Raw genomic sequence first — 25472 nt, 5'->3', positions numbered from 1 at the left:
GTCTACCTTCCCCAGGAACTCCTATAATCTCTCAGATCATTCATTTCAATCTAGTTTGGCGAACCTTAGATGTCTGAGAAAGACTTTGAAGCAGTTACTATATCAAATTCTTTTTATCCAATGATAGCTGACCATATAATGTATTTTACAGTATAATTCAAAGCAGTTCACTAGCAATAATGATAGATTAAGGATGTGCTAAACTGTATTGATATGTGTTTGATATTGTGCCAGCATTGAATAGTCAAGGTTCAGCTGCTCTTCCTCTCAAGCTCTAACTGCTCTTCCTCTCAAGCCATGCTTTCTTTTTAATGTATGGAAAAAAGCCTGCTACAAAGTAGGCTATTTTAGTCAAAGTTAACCGTTTTCTATGAAATCATCAGTTAGTCAAATTCCCATTTTTACCTCATGCATATGCCAGGTATGCTTGTCACCCACTCCTTTATTTTCTAAAATAAAAGTCTTTTTAAAACAAAAGGTTATTATACTGAATGCCAGAACTGGCAGCTTTTCCATTTCTTCAGAAAAAGCACATTATTTACAAACATATTTTTGTATATGCAGATCACTCTATAATGTATGGACTATTTCTTTGCTGTTTCTCATTTCTGTTTTTGTGATGTTGGCTGCAGTAATTTACTCCCTTAAGGATAGGTGAGACAAATATCAAAGAAATTAGTTGAAAATATCCATATCATACTTTTCTATATATTCTCAAATTTTTTCCAATGTCATCCTTTAGTAATAGCTATTACTGACAGATTTTAATTTCTTTGGCAGTCACACTGTATTTCTTCTACAAAGCAGCACTGACAGCCTTCCTGTAAGGAAATACAGACAGAAACTTTCATAGACACAGCTCCTCTGTTCCCACTTACATCTCTCTACACACGAGGACAGCTGATAGACCTAAACAGGATATAAATAGAGCATTTACACACAATCTTTCACAGAGTAACTTCAATAATTTTGTAGTATAGCTGTAAAGAAAGGAAATCCTTCTCAAAGCAGACAATGCACATTGAAAATACAGTAGGATTAAATGACAATATTTATGGAACAAAACCCAATGTGCTATTGAATCCAAATAATCTAGCTCAAGAATCACTAGAAGATGGGAGATTATGTGTGAGAAGTATAATTATATGCTTGTTGTACTCTAATACTCTTCCTGAGCATCTGCTGTCAGCAACTGAGGAAGAGCACCACACCGGAGGGACCTTGCCTCAGCACTGGTGTTCTTGTTCCACTGCACCGGGTATCCCCGGCTGTGGCACTTAGCCAGATGTATGTGATGTAGTGTATAGGTAATGTAAGGTCACTTTATTGCCGACAACCCTGCTGCTACCTGCAGGGATCAGCTCTGGAACTTCAGAAAATCCATGAGCTCTGTTGACAGAGTTAGGTGATCCATCAGTGTTAGCTGTATCCAAGGAGGGACCAGCTGTAATCCAGTGAGGTCAGAATGCCATCCTAAAGCAATTTGCTACTGATAAAATTTGCTTTCACTCATGTAATTCATTCTGTTGGCTTTCCTGGGGTGTCTGGATGTAAAAGAAAACAGAATTTGATTCTTGCTTACATATCGTGAGTTGGGTTCCACATCTGTGCTCTTTGAGATATTATACCATAAAAGACAAGCAGGAAGTCCAAATTCTACACACCAGAGAATTATTACAACCACAAAAATAGATTTTACCCTAAGGAGGGCTGATGTGTTACGAACATGGATAAGACTTGCCAGGCTACAGATGAATAAAAGAGAGGTACTTGCATAAAAATACCTTTTAAATATGGAAAAAAATCCTCAGGAAAATTAAAAGGGAAAGAGAGATAATGATAATCTTTCTCTTTTGGTGCCACTAAACATACTCTAAGCCACTTTGCCAATTAAAATTTTAAAATAACATAGTACGCATCAGAGAACATTGGTTAGTTCTCAGACAATGTCAGATATTTACTAAGTTTGCATTATATGCCCTGCTTCTGAAAACATCAAAGAAGGCAAATGTATATATATTGATAGTATTGATTTTTTGGGTGGTGGTTTTTTTTTTTTTTTGTTGCTGTTGGGGTTTTTTTTTGTTTTATTTTTACATTATATGAGCATAATTCCCTGCCACCTACATCTCAGTGTTACCTTTAAGTCACTGTGTTAATGACACACTTTCAGGAAGTACACCCCAAAACAAACATCACAGTCAGAACAGAACTGGTTATTTTTAACTCCAGTTTGAACAATATCTGTTTCTTGATACGGAAATCTGCATGGCTAAATCATTGTGTGTACTGATAAGCCAAGCAGATATCCAAATGATATAAATAATCAAAGGTCTGCAGGCATGTAATTTTCCTAATATTTACCCTACTATCCATTTTGAACCTATTTTATTTTCTGTTCCATGACTTTAATTTTTTTTAAGGAAGAATTTTTCATTGTAGACAATGCTTTACCTTCAGGGAACTGGCAGATCACAGATACTATCAAATGCATTATCAGTTATAGATATACTTGAACTTGTACTACACATTTGTATTATTGACCATTTTCCTCACCTGCTTATGGTAAAAGTTGTCTCATGATTCAGGATTAGTACAAGTTTACTACAGGCAACAAAAAGAATGATGCAAACCTTTCAGATGCTAATACTTCTCTTCTGTATTTGTTCTGAGTAGTTCTGCACTTAGGTTTGCTCTGCTACCATTTCTTTTCTAGCAATTAACTTTTTTGATTAACTATTTGATAAGTAAAATCTAGACAAAATACTGAGAAGAACAGACTGTAAATTCCTATACCAATATTAATAATAGCAATAAACCAATCAAGAAGTAAGACCATGCAATACCTTATAACCTATCAAAGCAATTTTTAGCCTCCATGTACTAACAATGAAAATTCAAGGAACAAGTTAGCAGGCAGGAGTATGCTGTACGAATTATTTTGCATTTTAAAGAATTAATTGATGTAAAATCATCACAGTCTATTAAGCTGGTTTATTAATGATAAGACATCTACTTATCTTGTACAGTATTTTGTCTTGCATGCTAATTAAAATTGTCTGAAACAGCAGACTTCACCACATCTAAAAAGCAGAATAGTCTTGCAATAAACAAGAATGTCTAATGCTATTTTGTCAGCTGTAACTGGCCAAATTGTGAGTAGCAGTAGAATGAAAAATACGGGAGAAAAAGATATTTGCTGTAAGTAGTTTAGAATCTTAGTTTGAAAATATAAAATTAGATCTGATTTCAAAGATTAAATTTGTGTTCATTTATATTTAATGTGCAGCTTGTAGCTCTTTAACTCAAATATCCAAATCTCACAAACAGACTTACATAAAAAATGGTAAATCTTTTTAAAATAAAGAGTTAACAGAAGGAAAAAGAAAATCTTACATTGATATCTCTGGATTAAAATGAAGGGAATACAGCTTTCTGCACAGGATAGAAAAACAAGATAGATATTTCTGGAGTGGATTCAGTGGTACATTCTCTTCCGCAGTTTAATATCTTAGTAAGAATTGGCTTAGAAAACTAGAAGGTTCCTCCTTTGTTTTTGAGAATGATCTGAGTTATGTGTGTCAGGTTCATGTTGGGGTCTAATGATTACAGTTCATAAAGTTCCAGATAGAAGGAACACAACAAGCCTTTATTTTTACTCATCACCTGTTCAAGCCTTATGCTACGGTAAAACCTTTCTGCCTATCTTTAAGCAACTGACAAATACACTAAAGTTCGAAACACAGGTTCTTCAAGTTCCTTCTGTGGTCAGGGAAGGCTTCCAGACAGGTCTGTAAGATTTCAGTTCTCTGGAGACTTTCCTGCCTTGCTATCTCTCTCCACTCTGACCCTCGGAGGATGACAGTCCTGACTTGGATGTTCCAGTTCAGCATTTAAATTATTTTGTCATGCTGTAGATAAAGCATATGCAAGAAGACACCCTCTATTAAACAGTATCTGGTATCTGTGTCCTATCGTTAGAGGCAAATACCTTAACTAATTCTGCCACAGCTCAAACACTTCCTGTGGGTGTCCTGCATTCCATGTAGAGCCAAAGGACTCCTACTTGCCCAGAGGATCTCTTGTTAATGCTTACAAAGCTGTGACTGTGTAAGCAATGAGCCATTCAATTTCTGATTACAGAGTATGCTAGTATTATTAACTTTTAAGGCAAACAGAAATCAGCAGACTTTAATGATAATGAACTCTTCCAATCCCCATGCATGCTCCAGGTTCTTATTCTTACTTCCCCAATGGTAGGTGCCTACATGGCCTTCAGGGTCACACAGGTTACCCACAGTTTTTCTGCTGACAGCTTGTGAAGCTGGTTCACAGCTAATAATTCGTGGACACAGCGACCACAAAAGGATGGAGTTTTCAAGTTTGGGTCAAGTAGCAGGGATGCCAGCAGAACTGCCACGTTGGAATTCCATCAGGCAGGATGGAACTTAACTATCAGCAAACTTGCAATGGTTTTCTTGAATCATGAATAATCACAGGAAATAGTGAGATCAGTATAGATGTTTCTTGTACTGAAAGGTGTTACTGGTTTCTGTGAATGGGTCAACAGACAATAACAAATTCAGTTTAAACAAAACACATCTAGTTCAGCCTTCTTTACAGATTGACAGCTATAAAAATTAACAGGACAACTCCTAAAAAATTTAGCCAAATACTGGAGCCAGGACAAAGATGAGCTACACTTTGTGAGAGGTTTCCCTCTGACTGGGTGCAACTGAAGAGGCATGAAGACTTGGTGGAATGCACACCCATGAGGAAAAAAGGGTGAAAAGCAGTCATGCACCTGGTGTTCTTTGGGTGCAAAACTGACTGAGAAGATGACCAGAGACACTAAAAGTAAGGTCCTTTTCCTCTTTTACTGAGGGAAAACAGGCTTTGGGTGTAGGACAAAGAAAAATCCCATTTTTATCATTCATTTATTCTCAAAATAAAGACAGCCATGGGAGTTCCTGTCTACTGACTATCAGCTCAGAAAAGTAATGAATAATGGAAATCACAGAACTCTCACTAGGTTGTCTAGGAAATAATTCAGTGAAAGTATGTGATTGTCAGTGCCTGTTGTCAGTGGAGAAAGCAAATTATTTAGCACATACTATCAAACGTGCTACAGTTTGAACCTTATTTTTGAAATATAATTCTGCTAAAGGTGGGAGAATTACAAGGGTTTGTTTTACTCATACTTAAATGACATTATCTTAATGATAAGGTTAGATCCCTTGAGATCAGATCTCTTTGCCTCCAACAGAAGCATCTTAACTATCAGCTACTTTAACTGTTATTTACAGATTCTACTTACATATTCACAGAGGATCTGAAAAGTAATTTTTCTGTGTATCAGTACAAATGGAAGATAGGGCCAGTTCCTAGACAAAAAGGTTTAAAATAAATCTGCATTGGTGATATGTTCAAAATTTTGTCGGGTTGCATATGTGTCAGCAAAGTAACAATGTCCAGGTTCATTTTCCAGTCCCAAAGAGAAATGGCAGGGTTAGGCTTCCTTAGTATAGTTAAGCTGACTGCAGGACAGGAGGATTCTTTATTCATAGACTGTACTGGGAATATTTATTTGTGTGTTCTACCTGCTGAACTATTCCCCAGAATTTTTTAGCAGAGGAATTATTTAGTAAAAACCAGGTCCAGAACAATTTTTACCACTGACATGTGGACATTCAAGTTCCAGTGCCTGGACTCAGACATTGGCATGGATTGGTCTGAACAGTTTTTGTCATGGAGAGCTTAGGTGAGATCTTTCTTTAATTTTTTAACCAGCAGTTTGCTCTTCTAAGCCTGTATCCTAATGTAAAGAAGAGATTTTATTCATTTTATCAAATGAAATGGAGTAATGTTGGGTCTGAAATGTGTCGGCCATCAGCATGCTGGAAACCTTTCAAATTCTTCTCAAATAGAAATATGTTGTAATCTTCCCATGAGTTGATGGTGCTTCCTTCAATCTTCATCTGTACTCTACCCAAGCACCTGTAATCCAGGAGTGTTATTGCATAACACAGAAACTCTGTAGGCTGTGAATTTTTGCTGTCAGCCCAATACATAATCACTTTGGATTCCTTGTCCTTTTTTATTTTTAGACCTCTGTTGCCTCTTTTATACATTATCACTCATAAAATACAAGGAAAATTAGAGGGTTTATTTTCTTATTCACTCCAAATAAAATAAGATTGTCATTTGCACCATTGCAAGTGTGCTCATTTTTTCAGGCTCTATTGGCTAATCATTAAGGGAAGGTGAGGTGAGGAGAAGTAAATCTCAGTGTGCTAAATGTAGTATGTACACTCTTCTATGCCTAGAGCTATCTGTTTTGTGCTGAAGCTGTGACTCTCAAATCTGATGCCTTTCTAGAAGTGAAGAACTATTGGGGATTTTGCTGACGGGTTTTTTTTCCTTAAGGCATTCCCCATCAATTTTATCATCACCTGAAGTTTTATATCCCAGAAGGAAATACATTACTGAAATCAGCACCATCTCCATCTTTGCCAGTACTTGATAAGGTGAGACCTCCCATAGCTGGTTTATTTAGCTCACATCTTTCTAAGAAGTAAACTAGAATCCTTCAATGAATTTGATAACAGTTCTTTGTTTCCTGGGAGCAATATAAATGTGAGAAATATGTGGATTATAGCACAGATTATAGTACTCCTTCCTTATAGTTGAAACTACTGACAAAATATTTTTTTTCAAGTTGCTCTCCAGGAACTTTGTGCCATCTCTTGTGTCACTGAAGAAAAATTTCCGGAATGCTTGGATATGAACCAAAACCAATCAGGTTTAAGTCAAAACATTTAGAATGTTTCCTGATTTTTAAAAGAAACATATTTATAAAAGGCAATTCCTTGTTCTACTGGCACATTCCTGCAATTCTAATTTCTGGTATTGAACAAGGCTTGAGGCTATGAGCAAGTGGGAGAATTAAGAATGGTCCTAAGCTATCTCTTGCTCTAAGAACCTTGGTGAGCTACTCTGTAACAGAAATTGAGTTATAATAGTTGATCTGTCTAGTCATGCTCATGCATCCATGAAAATGTTCACATAATGCTGCACCACACACCTTTCTTCAAACACAAATGATTCTTTGTGCTTCATTCAGAATTACATCAAACTTCCAGGGACCTCTAACTGACAGGAGCTGTACACACTCAGACTGTACCTGGGCTTATATTAGTGAATTGAAATACAGTTTGGACATGGTGTCCTGATTTGAAGAGTAAAATACTTAAGTAGTATTGATGCAATTTCTGGAGAATTGTGTCTGGAATACTGATTTATTAGTATAAGCATAGCCTCACTTTCATGATAAATACCACTTGTTTACTCAGATGGAAGCTCCCACAAAGGGCTGTGAGCTGTTGGCAATGGTACTTGGCTGCCTGCCCTGAAGCACAGTGGTTTTCTGTACCAGCACTTATGATGTGTTACATTTAAACATCACCCCTGAGAGCACCTGACCTAGACACAGCTAAGTGACTCCTCTGTGTTCCAAGGAGCCAAACTGAGCTCGGGAGAAAACTTAATAGGTGCTGATTAAGAGCATCATCTGTTCAGGGCTTTCCAGCAGCCTCCCCTGTGTGTAACCCTCAACAGGTATCCAGTACAGGGCATGGAGGCTTTGATTAGCAGCTGAAATAACACGGCACACAGTCATAGCTCTGCTGTGATCCACTACTTCAAGGAAAGAATATACTTTCAGAAGTAAAGAATGTATTAAAATGCTTGGGCTTGTGAATGCCTCTTTTTCTAGTGGTCCACATTGCCACAATGGTCACAGTCTTGTAGTTCTGAGATGCAAAGGTCTGCTGTATAAAATACAAAGTTTGAAACTGGGAGACATGAGTTTGATTTCCAACAGTGTGAGTGACTCTCTTTGGGTCATTAGAAAGGTCTGCACATCTCTATTTTCCTGTTTGCCCTCCCACATTTTTCTTTTGTGTCTGTTCCCATAATAACTTCTTCAGAGATGACTAGTTTTCTTTTAATTCTGTTTCTTTATGTTTTCTAGGCTACTGTGGTTTTCTTTTAAGTGCTGCATTTTGGAAGAAGAACAAGGCAGTTTGTTCTAATTTTCAAGGACTATGATTTATTACCTGCACTGCCTAATTTCATTTAACTAAAAACTCAGTCCAAACACAATGCATACAGTACTTGTCACAGAAAACATCAAAGGCACTTCTCTTCCCAGTAAAATCCATCCTAAGTAAGTAAACAGTGTGTGTTCCAGCAGCAAATAAATATTGACATATCAACCTGCAGCTGGAATCGACAGGAGAGGCAACCAACAGCTCCCTGCTTACATCTCAGGTTCTTGTAGGCCATGGCTCAACCATTATCAACACAAGATCTGAGTGTTGCTGCATCACCTGGCAGTACTAGCTGTACACAGATGAAAAATGAGGACATGAATGCAGTTCTGATGAATCTGTGATTCTATGTAGCGGGTTATTTATTAATGTTTTAATGCTAGCTCTGAAAAAATTGATGATTCCTGACCTAACTTAAAACTCCTCAAAAAAATTATGAGCACATTTGAAGTAGGGGTGTTTGTACAGGTTGAGCTTTTCACATAAGGTGACTGTGAACATTTTTATCATGTCCAGTTCTGAAAGCAGATTTGCCATTGTATTGAGCCGAACAATAAGAAAATACAAAGAAGATGAAAATTGGGATGGGCTACTTGAGGAGCTATAGAGATATCGCCTAAACAGCTAGGGCTGGAGCTAGCAAAGTCAGATATTAGCTGGAACTGAAACTGGTGAAGTTCATGAATGAAAATAAGAGTTTCTTAATGTTCAGCAGAAGGGAAACTAAGAAAAATGTGGGTTTGCTACTCAGTGTGCTCATCTAATGGCAAAGGACACAGAAAAGGCAAAAGTATTAAATGGCATTATTCTCACAGCCTTTTCTGGCAAGGTCTGCTCTCAGGTCTTTTGTGCCTAGTAGGAGAGGGTGAGAGAATGACTTTATTTACAGGAGAGGAAGATACAGCTAAGAAAGTCTCAAACAAATTCAATTTCTTGGGATGGGATAAATCCAGTCATGCCAAAGGAACCAGCTAATTTCATTGACTGGCAAATTTCATTTCTCTATCATGCTTAAAAAGTCATGACAACCAAGGAAGATTTCTACTGACTGTAAAAATAAAAAATGTTACATCTACCTTCAAGAAGTGCAACAAGGAAGATCCAAGGACAAATACACAAGCCAGGAACCTGGAGTGGCTCATGTCAGCAGAGATAAACTCTTCTCTCGGAAAATGAAAACTCTGTGTTGGAAATGGTTCCTGCCTTGGTTTAACCTCCAAACCATACTCAGGCACTGCAGAGGTTTTGCTTAGTTTACTGTATAGATGCAGCCAGCACCAGTAGAGAGGCAGTCAACAGACCCAAAGCTGAGACCAAAGTAGTGTTGACATATCTAGCTGGTGACCCACTAACTCAGGACCAGAGAACATGCTCTGGCCCTGTTTAAATAAATTATAGATGCCTTCAGTGTGTCACTTATTAGTTAAACACATGCATAGGAACTACAGGGGCAGGCACATAGACAAGCAGGTTGTAAGTGCTTTGCTCATCTGAAGTCAGCTTCTAGTCTAAGCAGCAGAACTTTTCTCAAACGGGTTAACAACTGTTTAGCAGAACATGTGGAGCAGAGGTGAACAATTGAAAGGTGCTACCATTGATCTGTGGTACATCCCTGTGAATGTATGATACAGTTTCCAGATGTCTGTTCAAACAATTAATTCTAAAATGAAAATGAGATCATTTGAGTACTGCAGTTTTGAGTACTTTGCTAATCTTTAAAAACTCATGTTTGATTTGTTTATTACTGCTTAAAAATTGTTGTTTTAAACTAAAAATACAAACAGAAGTCAGCAGAAATAACTGTAATTTTTTCAAAAATTATATAAATTCTGATAAAAAGTGACACTTCCTCAGAATTCAAGTTTGGTATTTTTGTTGAAATGCAAATAATTTTTTAATTTTATTTTTCAACTGGGTATGAATGACTTTCCAGCAAAACATTATTCACAGAGAAAATCTAAAATTTAGGTTCAAAAACTGGTCACTAGGAGAGTTATAGACTAATAATTTAGTGTATAAAAACAGAGACTGCTGCAGCTTGTAGACCAGCAAAGAAGCTGTGTTTCTTAGGGCATGGGGAATGACAATATTTAAACAAAAGAAATAATCAATATGTAGGAAATGAAAATCTTCAGCTACAGACTGAAAGAAAAAGTATTGGAAGTCACAAGATAATACAGTTCAGTGTTACAGCAATAAAGTACAACCCAACATTGTAATGCTGCGTGCAATGGCATTGATAGCAAAAGGAAATATTTGGCTTCTAGGCAAAGCATATTCCGTCTTAACTGTATTCCTTCTCACAGAGTGGAAAAATATTATCTGACTAAGCTGTCTCTAGTAGAGTGAGGGAACAGTTTCTGGGTAATGAATTAAATACTAGTTTCCTAGGAGATGGATTGATGTACAGGAGGCAGTGTGAGCCCTTTTTCTTTCTATCCAGTGTGCTCTCAGCCTACAATATTAAACTCTGTCAATGGTCTAGGAGGAGGAAACTTTTTTTTGTGCAAGTATCTTGAATTGCTGAAGAGCAATTTAGGAGTTTCCAGGTAATTTAGGCTAGCCTCTCATATTCTCTGTAGAAGGAGAGCTGAGTAAGACCCAAGTACAGACTTTAAGAATGTATTATTACTGTAACTCTGTGAGATTGTCTTGCCTATGACACAGGTACAAATTCGGGGGGGGGAGCTAATCTGCATACCTGAGTTGAAGTTTTTATGTTCTTGTTGCCTTATAGTCCCTAAAATCAAGAGGCAAACAAGATTAAAACAATAAAAAGTAGTTACCGTTTAATGAAGGTCCTCCAGGTGCACCTATGGCGAAAATGCATGCGTGATACAGGGCTTCAACACCTTTAAAAGTTCAACAAATTATCACAATAGACAAGAATCCCCAATTAGAAGACAGCTAATGAAGTCATTCCCCCCTTGGTTCAGCCCCCTACTGAAGCCTTCCCCTTGCTTCTAGCCCTACATTTTTTTGTCTAAATACATGGGAAAGTGACATGGCCTTGGTTCATTGAAGAAGCAAGATTAGAATAGGATTCTAGGAATGTGTTTGTCTAACAGGGTAGGAAAAGTAATGGAGTTAGCTAAGAAATTATATAACTGTACAATAATAGTCTAAAGAGATACGAATATATGAAAAATACATAAAAAGCAGAAAACTTTAGGCATCATTCTGATGTGTATATTTTTTGAGCTTCAACAGAAAGTGAAGCCTGTTTTCTTAATTATTCTCAGATGTTGCAATTTTATATTCAAGAAGGAATGTACTTTTCTTAAATTGTTTCAAAGATAATGTAACTTGAAAAACACTCAGTTCAACTGTAATCATCCATCTTTACTGTGATTTTGTGACAACAGGAGATATATAGTTTATCTGGGTACAATTGGCTTGCTTACAGTAAGCTGGATTTCTGGAGAGAAGAAATTCAGCCATTTTAAGGTGCATCTTATCACATTATTAGTGGATTCCATAGTGTGTTAGTTATGGGCAACAGGATTTCCATAGGAAACTTCAGAAATCTGACCTAATTTCTAGGAAAGATAAGCCAAACTTTTAGTTATAATTAGCAGTGACAAGTCTGGATATTCTTGTATATATTGATCATGAGACTTTCTAAAAGGTAGTTAAATTTTTTACCTTAATTACTTTTATGGTCTATTTTTACCTCATTGGAAGAAAAGCTGTTGATCTATTCTTTATTTCTCACTACTATTTACATTCGGTGATTCCTTCTTGTGCCATGAGTTAGAGCAGAACCATAGAGTTTGCCTTCCTCTTGCTGTTCATTTTTGACACACTTACTGATATTCTTTCTGATTTGTTTCCTATGGTAAAATATTCTAATTTTTCAAAGCAATTCTCAGGGTGTTTATCATTCTCACCATTATTTTACAAAGATCTTCAAGACCTGCAGTGTGCTCTTTGAGTGATAGATTCACTAGCACTTCCAACAGCATTATTGATGGGACAACACTGATCTATTTAATTATACTCTTGTATTTTTCCACAAATTGTCCTTTCTCCTTATTAATAATTAATACTGAAGGTCCCTAATTAAGATACATATTAATTAGAGACCTTCAGTAAAATTTAACAACAAAGTAACTAATCATTTGGGGTGAATTTACAACAGCTCATTTTTCAATATAGATTCTCCATCTCATGATCCAGCTCAGTGTTTTTCTCTGGGAAGAAAAATGGAAAATGAAGGAGCAGTGTACAAGTCCTGTAAAAAAATACATATATATTTACACAGGTTATAAATCAATTGTGTTTAGGTAATTGTAGATGTGAGTAGATATACTGAAGCCAGAATAATTTGTGGGTTTTTTTACACAAGTTGAATGACTAAGCAAATTTACAGAAGGAAACAAAATGATTAAAGGAAGGGAAAGATTTCTCAAGTTCTGACATTTAATTTTTAGTGGACTTAGTCTGGATATTTTCAGTGCACCAGTATCCGTATTTACGTAATTCACATAAATTTAGGTGTTAAACTTGCCATCCTTCACCCCCTTCACTTATAGCACTTAAAATCTAAGTTTTTACAAATATTCACACTAAAGAAGTTCTGTGAACTCAGTTTGTAGATGAGTAACTAGAAGATGAGTTTAAGTGATGACAGAGTTTTCTATAGGTGGTTGCAAGCAATAGACTATGTGTATAAACATACAGAATCCTCACAAAGTTGAAAATGCGAAGAGTTCAGCTGTGCTTCACAGGAAATGGTCTTCACATCTCAAATTTTGAAATGGTCAGAAGAAAAAGTCACTAAAGAAACAGCAAAAAACATCTGAGAAGATCTAAGTACGTAAGCAGGCAGCCAACTTGGAAGAAAAAAGTGAATAATGCTTTTTCAAATTATAATTTTCCAAGATCTGCTCATGCTTGACCATGAGATATTTAGATTTTTAGTTGAAGATGTTGATTAATCTGATCCAGCTGAAATTAAACTGAGACAAGGATGCCATGTTTTCAAGTTGTTCTATAACTGTAAATGAAAAATGTGCAGCCAATATAATTACATTTTAGAAGAGGAAAGAATGAAAAGTATCACAGACTCAGTCTTGTTTATAGTCCTGTGCCAGTTTGGACAAATTTGGAAGAAAATCCTCTGATAGAAGGCAGGTTACAACCAGCCCTCCCCCACCAGGTTCGAGAAAAAGAAATTTTCCTCAGAGGAAAGTGAAAGAGATACAAAACTATTTATTTAACAAACACACAGAAAAAGGATAATAATGCTAAATAATAAAACCTCTCACTGTGGAGAAACCTGGGAAAATTTTGGAGTTCTTCTGTAGATGTAGTCTCTCTCTCCTCCTCGGAGCTGGGTCAGTGTGGGCCCACCTCTGTGGCCTTGGTGGAAAATTCTCCCAATGTGTTCTGATGTTGAAACAGTCCAGAAGAGAAGAAGGGAAAAACCAAAGTCCGAAGAAAACAAAGTTCAACTCTCCATCTCCCTCTGGAGAAAAGGAGCTGAAAGCTGGCAGAAAAGCAAGAAGGGAGCATCCTCCACTCTTGCTGCTGCAGAAAAAGGAGTGTATGTCTGTGTCCTTGAACAACTGTTTTGAAAAGTTTGCTCGGTTTTTTCTCTCTCCCCCCTCTTGGGCTCAGTTTAAAGGCACAGAAAGGCACAAAGTTAATTTGTGGGCATAGGGCAGCAATAGGGGATACAGCATCATAAAGTCACCCCAAGACAGGTCTTAAATCCCACAGAAGTGGATGATTTATCTTCACAATCACTGGAAGAATTTCAGAGACTGAGACATCCTCATTCCTAAAGCCTTCCTGAAAGAAACCTAAAGTTGCAGGACTGCTACAATCTCCTGGTTCATACTCATCACTCAAAGCATATTAAGCACTGCCTCACATTTTCAACTTCACAGGAAAATAAGTGTTTCTCCTTTTCAGTGTTGGCTCCTCAACATGTAACAGCATTGTGAGAGATTATAACAGTTTGTTTAATAATATGACTCTCAGCTGACAGCTTGCTTATAAACACAAGGAAAAGCAAGGAAAGTTCCTGTGCCAGTGGGTTTCTATCTGATGGTCCAAATCAACAGTGATATCTGTATTGTCACACATCTGAGCCCATTCAGGCTCCTGCCAGCCCCAATGTGCTGCTGCACAACAGGTGGGTAAGTCTGCATAGGCTTGGTCACAGATCTGATTCTTCCACAATTGCCTTTACCAGTAGCAAAGATGGTCCCTAAATGACTTCTTCCTTCACCCCTCCATAGATAATAAGCTCTTCCTCCAAAATATACACACATCTTTACAGTAGGAAGGGCAGAACTATAATTATCTGAGGCTCAAATGTTGTCAAGTGGCAAAGGGAAGAGAAAAAATCTGCCCATAATAATAAGTACCAGTATTCTCAGGCATGAGAACTGAAGCTAGATTTGACTTATAAAATGCAAGGTGACTTGACTGAGATGAAAAAATATGGGTTTAATTCCCTAAAAGGCTCATCTGATATTCAGCTAGGCTAATTTCTGTAGTACAATGTTGATCTATATCTAGAAATTTTAATATTTCCTTTTATTTTTGACACTTTTTGGCACTGTATTTCATAATATTTTCTTCTTTTTTCAAGCTGAATTGTTGGCTTATGGTGTTTAGCAGAGTAAATACCTGAGCCAGCCACTGTCTAATAGGACATTGGGTAATAATATTCTAATATATATTCTAATGTATTCTAATATTCTTTAATGTACAGCCAGTCAAGGTAAGACTTACTGAAACATGCAACTGACAGTAAGAGACAAAAAGAGAAAGCAATAACCAATATTTGGGGAGCTGGTGAAGACCACTAAAGGTTCTAGTTTTAGTAATCCTGTAGCACAGGCAACTTCTGTTATTTAATTATTTTTGGCCCAGCACATCTTACAACCTGAACAATCAAGTTCTTCATGCTGATTTGGTGCTGAGTTTCAGACTTCTCTCTAACAATAGCCCTAGTAAATATACATTTTACAGATGGAGTAGCAAACTGCAGAATAGCAACAAATCAGTGCAGTTTATGCTGGTGAAACAGTGCACTTTCTCCCCATTGACTGAAAGATTGAGGAGAACAAGACTAATGAGGAGCAGCTGAGGGAACTGGAGTTGTTTAGCCCAGACAAAAGGAGGTTCATGAAGGATGTTACTGCTCTTTACAACTAACTGAAAGTCCATTGTAGGCTGCTGGGGACCAGTTTCTTCTCCCAGGTAACAAGTGATAGGACAAGACAAAATGGCCTCAAGGTGTACCAGGGGATGTTTTGATTTGATATTAGGAAAAATCTCTTCCCTGAAAGGGTGAGAAAGCATTGGAACAGGCTGCCCAGGGAAGTGGTGGAATCACCATCCCTGAAAGTGTTCAAGAAACATGTAGATATGGTGCTTAGGGAAATGGTTTAATGGTGGACTTGACAGTGCTGGGTTAATGGTTGGCTCTGATTATCTTGGAGGTCTCTTCAAACCTTAACAATTCTATGATTCTATGATAAAATGTATAAGAAATTCTACATTTTTCTTTTGAAATTGAATGCCATAATATTTTCAATTTCTGATGCATAAAAAATGTTTTTTTTCTCACAAGAAACCTTATAACAGGGGCAATTACTGGAAAGTTCTGCATGTTGCAGTCCAAAGTAGTGTATAGCCACCTACAAGCTCATAGAATGAATGAGAATAATATTTCATGCACCAGTTCATATAAATAGGAGGAAAGTAAGCTCCCCCTGTTACCTAACTGAAGTATTTTATTAAGCTAGAAAAAGAAGAAAAAAAGCAGGCATGGAATAAACTATCAAGGCAGCATTAAAGTCTTCAAATGCCATGTGGAAATACCCATATCTAAACAGAATATGAAATCACACCTTAAGAAACAAAATAGCAAGAAGTGAACAATGACTTGGAAACAAATGCTTTTGATGCTTTGTGAACAATCCTCATGACAAAATAATTCTCTTTTGTTCTCTGAAAACTCAACATTAAAATGGAAATCTCAAGAGGTCATATTATAGAATAGTAGCAACAGATTATATAAAATATTTGAGTAAAGATGCCCTGAGAAATGTTCTCACTATCATGAACAGGGAGAGACAGAGGGCAGTGTCAGTATGCGTCTGAGAAACAGCATAAAGAGCAGAGTCAGTTTATTAAGAACGGGGGAAACTTTAATAAAAGATCAAACTGATATTAGGGGCATAGTCTATCCAAGGAAAAAGAAATCTATTGATTAAACTTAAAATAAAAATGGGTAAGTTTTTCAGCTTACTATCTGAAAGCCAACGTGCTGCAAAGTGCACCATTTGAGATGATTCATCTGGTAGTGAAGTTACAGAATGCTGTACTCAAATCAAGTATAGCATACAGGACAAACCAAACAAAATGCAAGGAAGTGACAGAAAAAAAACCAACCCACTGAATTAATTGTGCCTTATTTAAATAGGTCAGAGATGATTCAGGGCATGAATATAAAAGGCAACAAAGTTTTCTGTTATGCTATGCTAATTAGCAAAAATAAAATCATTGCTGAAATGGAGAAAGAGGACCTGACTAAAGAAAAGCACATCACAAATGGTATGGAAAAACTGGAAAGGGAAATACCTCATTTTTTATGCTTTATGAGCAACAAACCAAATAAAATTATTTAGGAACACTTTTAAAGGTAGCAAAGGAGGAGCACTGTAACAAACTGGAAATCATTGCTTCTAGTTTCAGTGGAAGTCAGAGGTTCAGATGGGCTCAAGAAACAAATAAGCAAAATTGTTTGGAAAAGCACGTAAAGACCTATTCATTAGCCAGACATAATGCCTCAGGAAGCTGCTAATTTGCAGCTTCCTCAAAGATGGGAAGTTGTAATGATGGAAAGTATCATTGCAAACTTGCCTTACCTTTATGTTCTCCTCTACTCATCTATTCCCAGCCACTGTTAGAGATGTAACCATGATTGGAGGGTTCACTGGCCTTATGCAATAGGAGGGGTTAGAGAACAAAGTAAGAACCAGTTTGATGAAAGCAATAGCACAAGGTAGTACTTTTATTCTGGTCTTCTGCCAGTAGGTCAGTGAACCCAAATAGAAAAAAATGCAGGTCATAGGCCTGTAATATATGTTGGTGTCATTTAGCTTTGACAAAGTGATGCATACCTTAAAGCCATCTTTGTCACTGTTCACTACCCACTCCTAATCTATCTCATCTGCTTCAAATGTACATTCTGCAGAGTAGAGACTGTTCCTTGCATCATGTTGCTAAGGGCAGATCCAATGCTCTAATCACCATGAAAACCTTGCAATAAATCATACAACTTTTTGTGCTGAATACATTTGAAAGGCCTTTATTTCCTTCAAAATAACAAAAATATTTATTAAAAAAAAAGCTGTGTGCCTCTTCTTTCTTGTTCTTCAAAATACTTAATATGAAAGCATCTATCTTGTCTCAGATCACACTACAGATCTCCTCTGCTATTTCCAAATGGGTCAGAAGAAAGTTCCAGGGAAAATAATTTTTTTAAGTTTCTATTTTGCGTTATATTTTCTCTGGCTTCAGAGCTCTTGAGTGCAATGTTGCATTCAAACTGCTTAATTTAACAGCTTTGATGGACTTGTAATAAATTTGTCTTGGCTTCTATAAAAATGACTTTCAGTGCTCACATATGTTTATGAAGTTAAGAAGAGATTTTTGGTTTTTACATATTTAAACTTGCTGACTGAAATTATCATTGGGCATGCCTTGTCTTATTTTTAAAAAAAGAGTAAACAGACATCCCTTTTTCAGCTTCCATATACAGCTCAGAGACCTTTTCAGGAAAGGTGTCTTGTAATTTGTTCTATCCAGGTTGGATTTGTGCCCTGATCATTAAATGTGTTTGCTTTTAAATATTTGTAGACTTGGTGAAGGAGAGAATACTGCAGATGGTACACATTAATTTTCATATATCAAAACAATTTTTTTTCTAAACTAAAAGTTTTAAAACTCCTTTTAGTACTTGGCTGTTAATAAGCAAATGGACCAAGAAAAGCACAGTGGAGCAGTGTACTTTTTTGCATACATGCATTGCACACCCTTGGAAATTATATCTGTAACATACAGGAAGGATGTCAGGCAATTCTGTTCCCAGTTGGACAACAGTTTTCACCAAGAATCAGAAGATTCTCACATTGCTTTCAGTTCATCTGAATTTCAACAACCATGCATTCTATTATTCTTATTTGTATTAGCAGCATAACTCTACCAACATGAATGAAGATATTTCTAATTTCCAGTAGAGTGAATGAGACTAGAATCAGAATTTTTCACTTCAAATATGTTCTGCATTGGTGGATAGTAATAATGAAGATGGCATGAGCTAACCAACAGCTAATTTTTCTTATCTGATCACTACTAGAAACAGAGCAAATTATCTTAGCTTTGACTCATTTTAATGGTGCTAGTCAGCTAATAAATCAATAGAGTGTTGCTCATACTCTTGTTATATTGGTGTAATAATACCTTTGCAACTTTTTACATTGTTTAAAACAGGATCCTGCTTTCTACATTCAAAGAGAAAAATGCCTGAGGTTGCCTAAATAAGGGCAATTTCGTAATGCTTCTCATATCCCCAGTTCAAAAGATTTAGCAGCAGGTTTGAGTAATATCTCTTACGTTAAAATTAGTTTTGAATCTTTAAGCTACAATTCATCACTGAATTGATGCTAAGACAAGAACAGACCTAAAGGAAATGTGGTGCTGCAAATGCATTGTGCAATGGAACATCATTGAGTTAACTTGTAAGGTTCACTGAGTAATTCATTCTGTTCACAAAAAAATACAGTAGAATATCTATTTTTATTTTGTGGTCCTTTACACCTCACTGCCTGATAGGCACTGTCCTTATCACCCCAATGAAATTGATGGCTGTATAGATTTCTAAGCCTGGATTTTTCTTTCAGTCTTCCTCTCTTGCTCTTAGCTTCTTTCTACTTGCTCATTTATCGTCTTCACTATTTGGTTGATAATAGCCCACCTACTTCTCAGAAACTACTTAGTGCTGCTGCCAGGGAGCAGCAATTCCACCTTGAAATACCATTATAGGAGGAAAGATACCAGAGGACCTTCACAGGCAAAATCTGGAATTTGACAGGCCAGGATGACTCAAGTAATTAAACAGTAAGGCTGTTGATTTTCTACTATCAGGGGCATATTTCCTGAGAGAGACATAGGAACAGAAAAAAGCTGTTAAATGAGGAAGGAAGGAAGGAAGGAAGGAAGGAAGGAAGGAAGGAAGGAAGGAAGGAAGGAAGGAAGGAAGGAAGGAAGGAAGGAAGGAAGGAAGGAAGGAAGGAAGGAAGGAAGGAAGGAAGGAAGGAAGGAAGGAAGGAAGGAAGTTTGCACAGTAGTGCTTTGGTTCATGTGGTTTGCTTTCCAACAACAAAATCATCTGCTGAAATGTTCAGCAAAGGCAGAACAGAAGCTCCCCAGCTGAGCTGCCTCTTCAACCAAGTTTGCAAAAAATTTTAAATTAATTCTGGTCTGAGAAAAGGGTTCTTAATTTAATATGGTATTTGACTACTATGGAATTAATCCTCTGAATCAAATAGATTTTAAAATGAAAGGGCTAGTCTCTTACAGAAGAAAATAAATGCTGCTTATTTATGTGATTAATAAAAATATAGGTCTGCAATAAAATTACTATTATGGAGGGGGAAATGTGTTTGACAAAGCAATAAACTTAGATGCTGAAGTAAGGTTTGTTTATTCTCTATGAATGTCAGTTCCTGTGAGCTATCAGATGCAATAAAGCATAAAATTCTGTTTGATTTCTATTCACATGGTCTAATATCATATAAAAAGTGATATTGAAAGCCACAAGACATATCTTCTAGGGTTGGTAGTTTAATTTCAGTATTTTTGGATTAGTGATGGAAAGTTATGGATTAGAAGAGATATCAGTGTATGTGAACCTTTTAGCTAAATAAAGTACCAGACAGTACTTCCCTGAGATAAGAGGGTTAATAGATATACACTTGAATTTAAGCTTCTTTTAAGTGCTGTGTTGCCAGTATATTTTTTGGTTGTAGAAGTTTGTAACATCACATGTTAAGCAGGCTTTGAACTGAAAAAGAACCCCAGTTAAAATAAGAATTACATAATTTTGAATATTTGCTGTACACTTTCATATAAAAGGAACAGATTTAAACTGATGCACCAAGCTCGATGCAGAGAGTATAATTAAAAGAAAAGATAAATCAGAACCAAAATTCATCAGGGGAATTGATTTAGCTAACACACTTTCACAAATTGGAAACCCAGAGGGGGACAACCATAATCATCTAGTCTGACCTCTTGCATTCCACATCATGTGATTTTTCTGAATTAATTCTCATCTCATCTAGCACTTATCTTTAGAAAAGCGTTTGATCTTGATTTTAAAATGCATAGCAAAAATGGCTCCATTTGAAAACCGTGGCAGAGTTTTGTACATGGTGAATATTTTCACTAAGTTTTACTCACACTTTAAAACTTAATCTGTTTTCACAGGTATACTCATTTATACAACCAAGGATCAAGTGAAGCTTTCTGGCTACAGATTCATGATGAGCATGTGTTTTTAGCTGATTATACCTGATGTTTGGGTCATCTGCCAGCTTCTTCAAGGTCATTGAGGAATGAGTATAACAGAACTAAGAATTGACAGTAGGAATGCACAGGCTTGGCAACGATTCTTTGTCTACCATTTCATTCTGGGATCTGTTAGCTAACCCATATTTAATCTTTATAATGTGTGATATATTGATTTTTTTACTAGCCTGCTCCCTAATCAGAACGTGTGGTATCAATCAAAGCAAATGTCTTACAGTACTCTAGGAATACCAAATTTAGGCAGCGAATTAATCTGCATAATCAATTATTTATGTATTTATCAAATTTGTAATCCTGTTAAAAAAAGAATTAATGTTATGACAGGTTTTTCATAAATTCATGTTGTTCCCAAATATTTATGCCTTTTAAATTCCATTTCTTACTATTCATAGGAATCATAGAATGGCTTGGGTTGGAATGGAAGGGACCTTAAAGATCATCTCGTTCCAACCTCTCTACTATAGGCAAGGAACCTTCCATCAGATGAGATTGCTCAAATCCTGATCCAATTCGGCCTTGAACACTTCCAGGGATGGGCCATCTGGGTACTGTTTAGGTTCCTCACCACCTTCACAGTAAACAACTTTTTCCTAATATCTAATATAAACCTACTCTCTTTCAGGTGAAATCCATCCCCCACCTTGTCTTATCATCTTATCACTGCATATTTTTGTAAAAAGTCCCTCTCCATCTTTCTCGTAGGCTCTCTTCAGGTACTGGGAGGCTACAATTAAGTCAACCCTAAGCCATCTCTTTTCTAGCCTAAGCATTAAAATTCTTTTAACCTTTCCTGATTGGAGAGGTGTTTCATCCCTCTGAGCACCTTGGTGGCCCTCCTCTAGACTAGCTTCAACAGGTCGATGTCTTTCCTGTGCTGGGGACTTCAGAGCTGGATGCCACACTGCAGGTGGGGTCACTACCGGTGAGGGAGGAAGAAACTCTGTGTCAAAAAAGACATCACTTGATTTTTTGGCAATTTGGAAGCAAATAGTGGAATTACAAACATTTTAGCATAGGAAAAAAGCTGGAGCATGAGTGTGATTATCTGTTATTGATTACCAAATAGTCATGCTCTAAATCTCTTTGCCACTGGCAAAGACCATGACAAGCTCCTTAAATAGGTCTCTTTTTGTGTACCAAGTAATCCTGCATTCCCACATTGTCAGGAGGGTTTAAATCACTTCTCAATATTCACACCTCAGTTAATATAACCTTAGGTGTTTTTATTAGTTGTAGAGTATCTAATCTTTGTTTATAGTGTTTTCAAACTCTACCCTTCTAATTTAAGTAAGACAGATGCTGATCCCACCTGTATATCTGAGCATGTTTCACTCTATAACCTACAGACTAAAAGGTTCACTCAAGTTCCCTGTGGAATAGGAAAGAATTGTTTTCTTTGTTTTACAAGGAACTAAAGCAAAGTGAGCAGGTCTATAGAAATAGGAGGAGGTATTCCAGGTGTAGATGTAGGTATGCTGCATTGAACTTGGAAGGCAGCAGAGAAGGCTGCACACCAATGAAGAACAATTGGGTAGCCTAAAGTACTGTCTAGAGCTAAGCACTCTGAGCATGGTGTTAGTGAATGAATATCTGCCTCTCTATTATGCTTATGTGGTGGAAGTAGAGTTGTATCATAATACTTCCTCCATTTCTAAGGAGGTGCAGACCCTGCACTGAAATGCTTCACTGAGCCAGTTGTGCCATGTCACAGCAGAAATGGTGCTTTTATCAGACTCATTAAATTATTCAGATAGGAAGTGAACAGACAAGTCCAGACCTATCCCTTCTCTTTCAGATACTGTACACTTGGCAAAATATGAAAATATTTCAAGAAGCAATGACCAGAAGTCAGGAATCCTATCATGCTGTTTAACTAGCACTTCTGGGTTCTCTTGAACTGCCTTCTGCCAGTTACTCATTTCAGAATAGCTGAGGGCAGTTGCTATGTTGAGATTTCAAGCTGGATGTTTGAAACAACCTCAACACAGTGAATGCGTGCTAAATGCAAGCCACAGTGAGGTGTCACAATCTTCAAATCCAGTGAAACCTCACATTTGTCTGCTCATCTCTCTTAGGGATTTTCCCACCAGGGTTGGGAAGCCCACAGAGTTCTTGTTTTAGCCTAACTTTCAAAGCAGCACAGAAAGGAGACAGCCTCATTAGCCACTGTTTTTTAATGGCTCCTTTAACCCTGTGCTTCCTTCCACCGCAGCTTTCCACAGCTTTTAATTTACAAATATCTTGAATATATCTGGAATATACTGTAGAAAGGTCTAAAGGGAAGTGCTTGTGCAAGAGAGGGTGAGAAACCGAGGAGAAGCAGTGTCAGAAGAGGGATAAGCAAGCTGGAAGTAGTGCTGGGGGGAGAAATGAGGACCTGGGGATGAACTGAAGCGGGGGGTGGAGGAGGAGGCATGCAGAGATGCGGGCGTGTGTGAAGGTGCGTGTGCATGGTGTGGGGAACAAAAATCGACATCGTCTGAAACGGACGTGACTTTTCCAGCGGGGCGGGTGCACTCTGGCACCTGAGGCATGCAACCTACCCCGACCAGCCTTTTCCACGACGGCGCAGGGGGTGCAGCCTCCGCGGGGGAGGATGGACCCCTTGCCCGGTCGGGGAAAAGGCTGGTCAGGGCGGGCTGGGGACCGACGCGGATCCCCAGCCTGTTCCCGCATTGGTTCCCGTAAGTTCCCGCGTCATTTTTCTCCCCACACCCCGCTTTTCGCACTGGCAACCACAAGCCTCGATGGACGGGCGGGAGAAAGCTTGGATGCTCTGAGAGGGTCTGGGTTTGGGTTTGTTGGTTGTTGTTTTTTTCCCAGCCCCCGGAACAACCACTAGGGATGTCCGGGATTCAACCACAGGATGGTTCCCCTCCGTACAGGAATTGGACGAGTGGGTCGGAACTAAACGAGACGCGGGAGGCTCTTTTAACCCCTTCCTCCGACTACGATGATGAGGAGTTCCTGCGATATCTCTGGAAGGAGTATCTGCATCCCAAGGAATATGAATGGGCGCTGATCGCCGGCTACATTGTCGTCTTCATTGTGGCTCTCGTCGGGAACGTCCTGGGTGAGTCGAGCTCCCCCAAACTTCCCCTTCTCCCTTCCCGAGATGGGTTTTGCATGGAGGGTGGCTGGAAACCGGGGTAGGTTTCGCATACCCAGCTGGAAAGGCGGCAGTCCCCAGCCGAGGGGGAAAGTTCAGGCTGCGCGGAAGGGGCCGTAAAAAGCGCTCCCCTACGCGGGCGAGGGGCTGCGGCGGCGGCCGCTCGCTGCCGGGGCCAGGGCAGGGCACGGGGAGCGGGCTGGCGGAGCGCACCTGGGCGGCTCGGCGGCGGAAAGCCGCGGCTGCCGGCCGGCTCCCGCCCCTGTCCCCCGGGCCGAGGTGCTGAACCCTCCCGGCACGGCCGGCGGCCCCGCCTCCCAGCCCGCTCGGGAGGATGCTGCTCCCCCGCGCAGCCCCGGCCCGGCCGGCGGAGCCCGGGACCGGGCTGGGGATATCGAGCGCGGGGTGATTCCCCAGGACAGAAACGGGGAATCGGGGGCGCGGGATAAGAGGAGCGGGATGAGGGGCCCGGGACGGCGCCCGGCCCGTGACGGGAGCCGGCGGTGTCCCCTCAGCTGCGGGCAGGCGCAGAATGCGCGGCTCCTTCCTCAGCGGCGCAGCGGCCGCGCTCCGTCCCCCGCGGCTGGAGCGGAGCGGGGACGTGGGGCGGGGGCGAGGCGGCCCCTCCCGGGCGCTCATTGAGGGAGCGAGGCGGGGCGGCGCCTCTGCTGGAGCCCGCCTCCTCCCGCTTCCATTCATCCTTGAAGGAGGCGGCGGGGGCGCCGGGGCTGCTTGGCGGCCGCCTCGAAGGGAGCGGTAGGGGTGCTGGAGTGTGGCGGAGAGCTGAGGATAGTGAAGGGACGGAGGGAAGGCCCGGGTGGGCTGGGGCGGCGGGCAGGAGCGGTGTATGGGAGCGGCAGAGGGGTCTAGCCGTCAGCAGCTCGCCCGTCAGCAGCCTGCCCGCCGCTCCCCATCGCTCCTCTTCGCTCCCCCGAGCCCGCTGCCGCCCACGGCGGTGGCTCCCGCCGGACTGTGGGAACAGGCGCCTGTGCTGGCGCAGGGGAGCGCGGCCACGCGTGTGCGCACACCCACCCGGGCGGCCGTGCCCCCTTCCCCTCGGCCGTGCCCCCCTTCCCCGCGGCCGTGCCCCCCTTCCCCGCGGCCGTGCCCCCCTTCCCCTCGGCCGTGCCCCCCTTCCCCGCGGCCGTGCCCCCCTTCCCCTCGGCCGTGCCTTCCCAGGCTGCGGGTGGCCGGGGGAGCGGGGCAGGTGCTGCTCCTCAGCAGTTCTGCGTTTATGAATGGACGCGGTGTGGCCGCCGGGAGCCGGCTCCGCCAGGAGGACCCCCTGGGCTGCAGTCACGGCCATTGGCATTCCCTGTGTCCGTCCGCGGTGCTGGCATGAACGGAGCGCGCTGGGCCCCGCCCCGCCATACGGGTCTTTCATTCATGTTTTTCAGAAGGAATTGTGCGTGTCAGGGCTGTCACTGCAAACTCTACAGGCTTCCCGAAGTGACATGCAAATGAAACTGCAGCCAAAGGCAGCATATTTAAAGGCATTTTTAAAAATTTCAACGGACTGATGATGCGCTCTTTTTTTTTTTCAGTATTTCTGAAGCGTTGCACGAAGTGCTTGTGTGCACGTTTGCTCAGTCCATTGCTCGGCAGCCAGCTTGATAAACAGTGTAAAGATAGCA

At 39.7% G+C, this 25472-nt stretch overlaps 1 protein-coding gene across 2 annotated transcripts in view; it reads left to right on the top strand.

Moving 5' to 3' along the window:
• HCRTR2 (hypocretin receptor 2) overlaps positions 1–25472 on the top strand; it is an 81243-nt gene that overhangs the window by 22384 nt on the left and 33387 nt on the right. Inside the window, exon 2 of one of the 2 annotated variants that reach the window (XM_069011417.1) lies at positions 23615–23802. Coding sequence is in view for 1 of the 2 variants with exons in the window: in XM_069011416.1 (XP_068867517.1) it covers positions 23574–23802 (229 nt within the window). In the remaining variant the exon portion in view is untranslated. Of the gene's footprint in view, positions 1–23573; positions 23803–25472 lie in introns of those variants that run through there. The other variant, XM_069011416.1, reaches the window with a different exon arrangement.

This window comes from Aphelocoma coerulescens, chromosome 3 (genome assembly GCF_041296385.1).
Source record: "Aphelocoma coerulescens isolate FSJ_1873_10779 chromosome 3, UR_Acoe_1.0, whole genome shotgun sequence".
Classification (NCBI taxonomy): Eukaryota; Metazoa; Chordata; class Aves; order Passeriformes; family Corvidae; genus Aphelocoma; species Aphelocoma coerulescens.
This window is presented reverse-complemented; position numbering and strand designations above follow the sequence as displayed.